Source organism: Gopherus flavomarginatus, chromosome 3 (genome assembly GCF_025201925.1).
Source record: "Gopherus flavomarginatus isolate rGopFla2 chromosome 3, rGopFla2.mat.asm, whole genome shotgun sequence".
NCBI lineage: Eukaryota > Metazoa > Chordata > Testudines > Testudinidae > Gopherus > Gopherus flavomarginatus.
Window position 1 is genome coordinate 274,832,407 of NC_066619.1, and position 11,573 is coordinate 274,843,979.

An 11,573-nucleotide genomic window follows, 5' to 3' on the forward strand; every position below is an offset into this window, starting at 1 on the left:
TTGGGCCAAAATGTTCTCACTGGTGGGGAATGGTGTGATATGGAATAAGCACCACGTGTATCTCAGTGCCATGAGCGATTCTGTCCCTCCCAGTTCTCTCACCAAAAAAAATCTTTTCCAAACAGAGTGAATGAATCAAAAAATCTAACTCCAATCATTTGTTACATTACAGCTGGGTTAGAAACAGCCACTCCCACTTCCTTCTGCTTCTCCATGTGTTTACTGGGGCTCTGAACAGGTTTTTGTACTGAACTGTATCACTGTGAGAGGAGTGCTGTAGTCTTGTCCACAATAGTATTCTCCTGCATCTTCCACATGCACCCCAGTAATGGTGAAGGTGAAGTCAGTGCCACTGTATCTACCACTGAATCGATCGGGGACCCCAGTTTGCCGGCTGGTTACATCACGAATGAGGAACTTGGGGTTTTGTCCCAATTTAAACAGATATAAGTTCATATCGTTACTCATGGAGCTGGACGCCTTGCACTCAATGGTGACGGTCTCTCCTGGAAGCACCGTCACAGAAGCAGGTGTCTGAGTGATAACAATCTGCCCTCTGGATTCTAGGAAAGTGGGAGGAAGAAAAAGCCTTTTAGTGAATCTAGTTTTGAAATAACAGCCTTAAAGTTCAGGTAATAAGATGTCTGTGCTACCTACCTTCAAACACGGAAAAGAGGAGCCAGATCAAATACATTTGTAAAATCATCTTGCTGCTTTATGTGTGGCACTGCCCAATATTATGAACCTGCAGCAGAGGTTTATAACTACACAGGAGAATTATAGCGCTTTTTAACTGTCATGTATGGAAAGATATGTAAATATGAGCGGGGGTGGGGGGAGTTTTCTGTTTGAGGCTTCCTGTCTACTTCATGGCTGTTTTATCAAGAGGAAGCAGATACAGGTCACTGTCAGCATCACCAAAGATGACCAACTTTTAATGCAGGCATGTGTGCATGGTCTGGTATAAATGGGAATCATTTAGTAGATTTGGTGACTCTGAATGTTTAATACTCGGATACCATGAGACGTCTCGGTATCCAATAGGAAGCTTTTTGATATACCCCAATGATTCTGTTGTAAATCTTGGCCTTGATGCTTTAAAGTAGAAAAATAAAACATCCAAGTTCTGATGATTTAATTTTCTAAATAGAATCAGTTAATAGGAACAGGATGTACATTGTGTCCTCAGGACAATAACTGACATCTTCTAGCACACAAGACATTATTCCCGGTCATCAAGGAGAGTGGGACCCCACTTTGCCCAGGGAAGTTAACAGAAAGACTTAAATTGAGCTTATGGGCTTAATGTTTATCTTCATATGCAGTGCAACATTTCTGAAGGGGCTGAGATATCATGGGGAATGATGCCATAGAAGACCCTAGACAGCCAGATTGTTTTTACAGAACAAATAGGAAGAGATGGGCCATGCCTTGAACAGCTTCCAATCTACTGCACAAAGGATGGGTATGGAAAATAGTTGTTCTGCTTAGAAAGGGTCCAGTCCTCCAGCTAGGACTTAGGCAAATATCCCAATGATTTCAACACATTTTTCCTAGCTCAAGACAGCACAGCACGTATTAATTGAATGGTGGGCTTTTGAATTATCACAATATGAATGACCATATTTGCTGATAAATTTCCTTATCCATCATCTGATCCTCCTTCTATAGTATGAGTATAGATCATTAACTCTTTTAAATAGATAATTAGCTCAGCTTTAGATTATATTTCCTTATATGAAAGTCCCTGGCTTATGGATGCCTGATCCAGTTTTAACTGGCTTGTACTGTGTGCTTGTTAGATCCAGTTTCATTGCTCAGTAAGGACCAGATCCTGTTGAACCCAATGCTAAAATGTCTGTTGACATCAGTGATAAAGGAGTAGGCCCTAGAAAACCAAAATATTCTTGAAAACTCAGTGCTTCGTGTGCTTGTAGCAGTAATATAGATGTTCATTGTGAAGCTTCTGAATGTTCAGAACTAAATTTGTGTTTCAAGTGCCGTCATCAAATCACTCTTCAACAGTCCAGGTCACAACAGTCAGTATTTGTTGCTCAGCACATGACAGGATTGTTCCTTAGTCAGTAGAGTGAGGAATGTTTCTAGCTGATAGGAACAACTGTGTTCTGCATGTGGGATCTTGAACCCCAAGTACATTGAATGTGTGTATCTAACCCAGGAGTAGGCAACCTATGGCACGTGTGTTCAAGGCAGCACGCAAGCTGATTTTCAGTGGCACTCACGCTGCTCAGGTCCTGGCCACCGGTCCGGGGGGCTCTGCATTTTAATATAATTTTAAATGGAGCTTAAACATTTTAAAAACCTGATTTACTTTACATACAACAATAGTTTAGTTATATATTATAGACTTATAGAAAGAGACCTTCTCAAAACATTAAAATGTATTACCGGCACATGAAACCTTAAATCAGAGTGAATAAATGAAGACTCGACATGCCACTTCTGAAAGGTTGCCAACCCCTGATCTAACCTAATGAGTTTTGGAAGAGGGAAGGATCCTGGCACAGCTACACTTCTGGGCAGACACTGCTTTAGCCTCAGATGCATGTGGAGTTCCAGTCTGTGATTGGGACATGCAAAGCACGAGCGGCTCTGAGATCAGAATCACACGTTTCTGCTCTGTGTTTATTGTGCTTCACTCATACACCTGTGTCACTGGGAACCTCAGGGTTTATTGTGAAGTCTCACAAAAATTAGTCTTCTATTGAATGTTAAGATAAACTTCACCCTTGGAGCCTGGCTCTCCTCTGCTTTGCCCCTGTGCTGTCATTTACACCTGTGTAAAGTGAGTGATGATGGGTAGAAATCTCTACTGAATGTGCAGAGCAGTGTTTGGTGCACACATTGCAATGATGAAAACAAGGACACAGGATGAAAAGTTGGGGAGAACTAGGCCCCAGGTGACAGACTATGAGTTGCACATAATTTCTGTTGGGTACAGCAGAGTTGGGGCTGCCAGGAAAGGAGTAACTACTCCATGCTGCATGGTCCCAGCACAGGTTAGAGGAGGCTGGGACCTGCTCTCTATGCTGATTGGCCTGTCGGTGTCTGGCACATACCAATAGCTGAACTGCAACAGCAGAGACAGGAGCTGCATTCCCTTCTCTCATGTGATGCTTTGTTCTCTTCCCTTCTCAGGTGAGTTTGTCTGTCTAAAAACGCAGGTATGCAGTGTTGTTCAAGCCATATCAGTCCCAACCCAGGATATTAGAGAGACAGACTTATCACTCTCACCAATAGAAGTTGGTCCAATAAAAGATATCTCGCCCACCTTGTCTCTCGAACATAGCAGGGACATTTTCATTTACAAGTATAGAAATGAAATCCAGCAGTGAATGAATTTGTCTTTCCCCCCAGCACACCTTCCCACACCACCCAGAGATACTGACCAGCCCCCACCTCCCAAAGTCTGTGATGAACTTAGGCAATTGAATTTAAAAATGAAACCCACTCTTATTGTTAGATTTTCAGTGTTTTTCTCTTGTCGTCTTGTGCTTAGTGAGTGCTGAGAAGGGTTCTGGTGGCAACACTGCTATGGCAAAATCAGGTGTCACAGAACACAGCCCCTGAAATCAAAGTTGGGGTTGTCAAAAGTGCCCATAGGGGACTAACTCTGCTCCCATTGAAGTCAGTGGGAAAACTACCATTGATGTCAAACAGGGAAGTTAGGCCAGGGCTGAGTGCTTTGGTACATCCAACTCTCAATGTTTAATGCTGTAACATAATGCAAAGAAATGGATTGATCTAACCCTCGCTCTTTGTGTTTCATGATGCATACCACCTTTGATCTGATTTGGCTGTATGATGCCTGTAATCTGTCTACTACCCATTGGTGATTAGCCATGTACACACTGTCCTGCTGGGAGAATTAATGCTCCCATGGTGCCTTCTAGTGGTGATAACTGGGTTCAGCTTAATTATCACAGATTTTTAAATCACTCATATTTATAGGACATTCACCACTCAGACTGAGCATTGGAAGAGATGAGTGAGAATGGAAGAATTTAAATGGGGCCAGATTACAATAAAATTAAAACAACTTCATCTTAGAATCTCTCCGTGGCCATTTCTTTTTTCCAAAAATTTTTTTTATTTTTATTGTTGTTTATTTGTTTAATTATTTGGGGTTTGTTTTTGGTTTTTTTTATTATTTTGAATCCGGCCCCTAACTCCTCTGTTCCCAACGCACAGAATCAGTCACTGCTCTGAAAGTAGCAATGCTGAGCATAGCTTTTAAAGGTACCAGCTAAGATGTGTGGGGGTGTCATGGTCCAGTGACACTAGTAGGGTGATGATCACCATGTAAAATCAATACAAAGTGTCTAAAGGTTCTGGAGAGAGGGTCCGAGTCAGAAATGGGAAAGAACACAGATATGAGAGAAGGAAAATGAGAAGAGAAAGGAGAGGTCTCTCCGGCAGCAAACATAGTCTGAGCAGCAAACATAATCTGTGCACTCGCCTGGGACTAGAGGGGAATTCCCTTTTGTGGGCTCAGAGCTGTCTGCAATGAAGAGTAAATGAGCAAACTGATCTTGGCAGCAGAAAGAACCCTTGAAAACAGGCAGGGACAAAACTAGTTTGAGACTTGACATGATGGGGAGAGAAAGAGCCAGGTAGAAAAATGTTACACCAGGAGGATGCATTACTTATACAACATTGAAAGTTTGATCAGCATTGATCATTTATGTTGGAAATAATGTTGAAAAATAGATTTCTGTCTGCCCCAATATTCTGCCAAGGGCCCCATCTAATGCTGCTGCAATGAATAAAAAAACACCATCTCTCATAATAACATTAAAGGGCAACATTTCAGATGATTAAAATTGGAGTCCAGGGTAGAAACGAGTGAGTAAATGCTTGTACTCTGCTTTGAAGCTGTAAAGTGTTGCATAAATCCAATAATCGGAAAGTCCAATGGAAGGGCTCCACTGTGAGGATAATTCTCATTAGAAACTTTTCATTCACTAAACTCCATTTGTTTAGATACAACTGAAGATGTTTCCTTCTGCTTCATGCCAAGAAGGCTGCAGCGCTAATGAGGTTTTTGCATTGAGTTGTATCACTGTGAGAGGGAAGCTATTGTCTTGCTGACAGTAGTAGTCACCTTAATCATCAGCCTGCACCCCACTAATAGTGAATGTGAAGTCAGTGCCGCTGTATCGACCACTGAAACGATTGGGAATCCCGGTGAAACGAGTGTCTCCATTATATATAAGGAGTTTGGGATTTTGTCCTGATTTAAACAGATGTAATTGCATATCGTTACTCATGGAGCTGGAAGCCTTGCACTGAATGGTGACCGTCTCTCCTGGAAGCATCGTCACAGAAGCAAGTGTCTGAGTGATAACAATCTGCCAGCTGGATTCTAGGAAAAGAGAGAAATAAAAACCTTTCCCCTGAATCTCTTATCAAAACAAGTGGTGAGAAGTTCAATTAATGAAGAGAACTGTGTTACATACCTCCAAACACAGAGAACAGCAGCCAGAGCAAATGCATTTGTAAAATCATGTTCCTTCTAGATCAGTTTCCTTGACACTAATTGTTAAAATGCAGCAATGGCTTATAGCCACTGGGAGGAATTTTCGAATTTATTAACTGTCATATATGGAAAAATATGTAAATCAGAGAATGGGCTAAATTATACCCAACAGCTTCCTGTGTGCTTCAGGGCTTTATTATCAGGAGGAAACAGATGCATGTCAATCTTTCTCATTAAGCGCGAGAAATGTTAACACAGGAGCCATGTGTGCACATTCCCAATTAATGGGAAATAATCCAGCAGATTAAGTGACTCTAGCACTCTAATACTAAAACACTCTGTGAAATCCAGAGATGTTTACTGGAATTTTCTAATGTATATACGATAAGAATAGACTGATGTTTAATCATTAGGGATTCCCTACAATTTGCTTGCTTTAGTTAGGAAAATAAAAAAATTACAAGTTCTGATGATTTATTTTCCCCTAGAGAATGAAATGATTGTGAGATGAGTAGAACTTGTCCAAGATCCCACTGCAGGTTGGCAGTAGATCCAGAAAGAGAATCCAGGACTCCCTAACCCAGAACAGAGCCTTATCCACAGCTGTTGTTTATAAATAAGTCATTTTGCTCACGCAGTATGGCTGAGAGATAAGTGTATCTTTATGATCAGTGGGGAGTGTTCAGATAACATGGTGCTGGGTGCAAGGTGAGAACATGTATGTTGATAGAATTTGATTATTGATTATTATTCTATAACACTCCAATATATGTTAGGAGCTTTACAGAATAGATAGAAAGACCTGGGTCTGGACCAGGAGACCTCACAGTTTAGCATGGGAAAGATCCATTGATGTTTGTACTTGAGAAAAAGACGCATTACCTTCATAGAACCCAATCCTGCAGTCCTGACTCAGGCAAAATCCCATGTGTTTTGAAGTGGGGTGTGTTGAAGGCTCAGCACTGGTCTTTGAGGCATAAGGCAGCTGGGCTGTGAGGTCCCACTTCCATGAAAGGGGGAACACTTGGAGCTATGCCCAGGAATTGTGCCAGAGAGGGCAAAGAAAGAGACAGTACTAGAGCCTACCCAGACCAAGGGAAGACCCCTAGGAAAAACTTCCCAGTGGTCGGGGTAGTTAAGCACTGGAACAAATTACCAAGGGAGGTTGTAGAATTTCCCTCCCTGGAAGTTTTTTAGAACAGGTTAGCTGAACACCTGTCAGGGATGGTGTTGATAATCCTTAGACCTGCCTCATGCAGGTGATTGGACTACATGATCTATGGAGGTCCCTTCCAGTCCTGCATTTCTCTGATTCCCAACTGGGTTCCAGCGTGTGGGCCCCCAGTCCAGTAACCTGGTCAGTGTCCAACAGCTCATTCATCAATAAACAAAAAGCAATGTGGGACCAATTTCATAAGGGCTGAGACCAAAGCAGCTCAGATTATTAGGTTCATTGATCAGTATCAGTTATCTAATTGCCAATCCAGTGTTGGAAGAAGGAGGGTCTGATGGATAAGGCTGGGGCTGGGACTCAGGAGATCAAGATTAACTTCTCAGCTCTGCCACAGACTCATAGGGTGAGTCATTTGATCTAACTGTCCCTTCCGGATTTAAAAGCTATGAATTTCTCCATGAATTAGTTCCCATCTGTATAACAGGGATCACAATGCATCCTTTGTTGGCTGAGTAGATTTGGATTATCAACTGTTTGGGGCAGCACTGGCTCTTACTGGCTCTTACTTTACTATCTGCATGTACAGCACCTAGCACAATGGGGCCTCCAGATGCTGCCATCATAAAACAAGGTGAGAACCTTTTTGTAATTTTTCAGACTTCAGCATTAACTGCTGAAAGCTGGGCAAGGGAGGGTGTGATGGGGTCTGCTTACCCCACACTAGCCTGGACAGGGTTAAGCCCACATTATGGATAGCGGAAGTCCCGCCTCCCTGGCAAGACTGGGCATGTTCCAAGTGCTCTAGCAGTATAAAGGGAGGGAGCCCAGCTCATTCTGGGCTGGCGGCTGCAGGGGAAGGAGTGGCCTGGGAAGCTTCTGTGGAGGGCCAGCTGCAGCCATTGACTGTACTGGGAATCGAAGCCTTTCACGGCCCGCCTGCACCCTGGTGACTGGAGGAGCCCCCAGAGATGACCGGTCCCGCTGAACACAGAGAACCGACATTGCATGGGAAACACCAGCACAGACTCTGGTAGGAAGTGACCCAGGGAGAGAGAGGGAGTGGTACCGCCCACTCAGGAAACCTCAACGTTTTTCGGTAGGACCCCTGCGCTGAGTCAATGGCAAGCCATTATGCCACTGTTAGGGCTCTGGGTCAGGACCCGGTGGAGCTGGGCGGGCGTGGGCCCTCTTACCGGGGTTGCCACACTGCTTTGTGGGTGCCCCAACTTTATATATACTGACTGCTAGGCCACACTGCCCTGCACTGAAGGGTGGCTCTATAGATTATGGCTGCTGGGCCATGCTGCCTTACACCAAAGGGTTACTTTCTAGACTCTGGATGCTAGGCTACGCTGCCCTGCACTGAAGGGCTACTTTATAGACTCTGGTTGTTAGGCCACGCTGCCCTGCACGGAAGGGTGGCTCGATAGACTCTGGCCACTAGGCCACACTGCCCTGCACCGAAGGGTGGCTCGATAGACTCTGGCCACTGAGCCAGGCTGCCCTGCACCGAAGGGTGGCTCGATAGATTCTGGCTGCTGGGCAACGCTGCCCTGTGCCAAAGGGCTGCTTTGTAGAGTGACCAATAGGCCATGCTGCCCTGACCCTAGGATCATAGACCATCACAGAGGGAATCTAGCTCCCAAAGGACAGGCAAGGTGTACACACACACCAGCCCTGCAGTTGTGGAGTCCCATATGGTGGAATCGTGGGTCTATGCTTTGGGGGCTTTTCCAGCAGCTCGGAGGGAATGTCCAGGGAAGTTCAGTGGTGAGATGGTGCAGGCACTATTAAAGGCACAGGAGGGTTTGTGTGTAAGGAATATGTTACATGGGTGTACATGTGCAGAGGGAATTGATCAGGCTGCTTCTGAAAAATTCATTGAAAATTATCAGTTTAAGAATGGTAACCGTGTCAGTCTGTATCAGCAAAAACAATGAGGAGTCCTTGTGGTACCTTAGAGACTAACAATTTTATTTGAGCATAAGCTTTCATGGGATAAAACCCATGTTTCTTAAAAAAAGTCACTGAGGTCCTGCTTACAGGGCACTGAGTGGATTGTGTAACAAAGGGATTGGCTTGTGCATTTCAGCTCCTGTCTTGAGAATTCCTGACCCTTCCAGCTGAGTTACAGTATTTGCAGGTAAAGTTATTTTTCAGCAACAGGACTGAATCTAAAATACCTAAGAGACCAGTTAAACAATAACATTCTAAAGGTTACTTTCAAGCCAGATTGATAGGTACACAGCTGCTTCCTTCTGCTTTACACTACATGGTGTGTGCAGTGGCACCATACAGGTTTTTGTATTGAACTGTATCACTGTGAGAGGGTAGCTGTTATCTTGCCCACAATAGTATTCTCCTGCATCTTCAACCTGCACACTATTAATGGTGAAAGTGAAGTCAGTGCCACTGTAACTACCACTGAATCGATCCGGGACCCCGGTGAAACGGCTGTTTGCATCATGTATGAGGAGCTTGGGATTTTGTCCTGATTTAAACAGAAATAAGCTCATATCATCACTCATTGAGCTGGACGCCTTGCACTGAATGGTGACCGTCTCTCCTGGAAGCACCATCACAGAAGCAGGTGTCTGAGTGATAACAATCTGCCCACTGGATTCTGGAAAAGGGAGAAATAAGCAGCATTTTAGTGAATCTCTTTTAGAAGCTTCTGCATTAGAGTTCAAAAATGATAGCTATATGACCTACCTTCAAACATGGAAAAGAGAAGCCAGGTCAAATATATTTGCAAAACCATGGTCTTTCCTGATTTTTTTTCTCTGTTGCTGTTAAAATTCACAAAGGTTTCCAACTAGTGGGATGGCTTTTAGAATGGCTTAAATATCACACATGGAAAGATATGTAAATCTGAGGCTGGACTTAATGATGTTCAACTGGTTTCCTGTGTAAGTCATGGCTATATTACCAAGGGGAAACAGAGGTATGTTTCCTCACTAGTACTATGCATAAGAAACCATAATGAAAGCTGTGTCCACGTGTTTTTAAATTCATTTGATAGGTAACTCTCTCTATAATGCTGGAATATATTGATAAAGCCACAAAAAATTATGTGAAGATTTCAATGCAATTGAAAGTATGAAGAGTGAGGGCTGTCTGTGTGATAACTGGGGATTTTCTATAATTTGATTTTATTCTATAATTTGATTTTCACATCAGAATCATCTGAATCCTGAAATCACATCATAAATTAAGAAGATTTATACTACAAAATAGAAATCATGTTAGTGCCAATGATTGCAGAGTCTGCCTCCCAAAACAGACAAAAAATAACTTTTTTTTCTTGTGACCTACGGGATTACAGATACTGTGTAGACAGAGATATATATTGAGATGGAAAGTGCACAGATACCATGGTGACTGACACCATGAAGGACCTACATATACAGAGAGATCGATACTGATTCATTTGACAGCATCTAAAGTGTGCTAAGTGCTTTACAGAATAATTGGAAAGACATTAGTATTTATTATTTATTATTTGTATTGTGGTCACACCTAAGAGCTGCAGTCAAGGAGCAGGACTATGTTGTGCTGGGTACTGCACAAAAATGTACAAATGCTGCACACAAACATGGGGTGAAATCCTGGATCTATTGAAGTCAATGGCAAAACTATCATTGACTGCAATGGGGCCAGGATTTTGCCCAGATCTCTACCCTCATAGACATTATAACTGAATCTGTGAGAGATGCATGCAAGTTGGTGCATGAGAATAAGTGACTTTACTTTTGGAGGCCCTGATCCTGCAGTTCTGACACTGTTTGAATGGGAAATTTGCCTGAGTCAAGACAGGAGGTCTTGTAATAATCAGTTCTCAAGTTAGCAAGATGAGAAGGTGCATATTTGCACATGCATTACTAGAGCCACCTCACCCTTATTGTGCTGGTCATCACAAAAAATGTGATTTGACTGATTTTGGATTCACATTCTCTCAGCCCTTCACTGTGCTTCTCTTATACGAAACCCAGTGTATGGGAGCCTGATCCACTTTCTAAACTGCTTTATGGGCTGCACCCATTGAATTAAATTCCATCGCTCAGTGAGCACCTGTGCCTTTTCCTAACAATGCCAATGGTAAAAGTCCCATAGAGGGCACAAGAGCAGGATATAAATAACCAACACTAGTTGAAAAGAGGCAGTTCTCTGTGTTGCACTGCTCTAACAGTACACTGGAACTTGAAGGTGTGCCAGATTTAAATATAAGTCCTGTTTCCCCTTTGTATGTCTCCAAATCATGCCTAAAAATCAGTCACTTTTTGAGGATGCTCCTCTGGCAGAAGGGGCTCGGCAATTGGCAAGGATTATTTCGAACTCCTGGGAGAATCTCTGTCCTATATGGGGGAGCTTGAACAGATGTGTCCTGTGTGGGCGTTCTCCCCATGTGCATTAGTCGTGTCTCTACTCTATTGTGGTCTTTGTAGAAGAGAGAGATCTTGGCCCCGCTTGATGTTTGGATGGAGGCTGCTCCTGCTCCACATGAATACGTAGTTCCATGTCTTGGTGTAAAACACACGCAGACTGAGATCAGGATCAAATACATCCTGGAGAGGATATGAAGCTAAAAATAAAAATTGTCACCCCTGATTGAATTAGATTTTAAAAGGCTCCTCTACCCTGCCAGCCCCTCCCAGAACACCTTTGATAACAATGATTTTTAAAGAACCCTAGTACTTAAATACATAATCAAAAGCCCTAGTTTCTATGCAACTTAAACAGCTGCAAGGAGGTTTTTGTGCCACTCTGTATCACTGTGAGAGGGACTCTGTAATGCTGCTGGCAGTAATAATCTCCAGCATCTTCAGCTTCAACCCTGCTGATTGTGAATGTGTAGTCAGCGCCCGACCCACTGCCACTGAACCGGTCTGGGATCCCAGA

At 43.2% G+C, this 11,573-nt stretch overlaps 1 gene segment (V, D, J or C); it reads right to left on the reverse strand.

The window, feature by feature from the left end:
• Positions 1–219: 219 nt before the first annotated feature.
• Positions 220–9,471, reverse strand: LOC127047418 (immunoglobulin kappa variable 3-11-like). The segment is given in 2 exon segments: positions 220–563; positions 9,387–9,471. Coding segments are annotated over 2 exon segments (393 nt in total).
• Between the last annotated feature and the right edge of the window lie 2,102 nt (positions 9,472–11,573).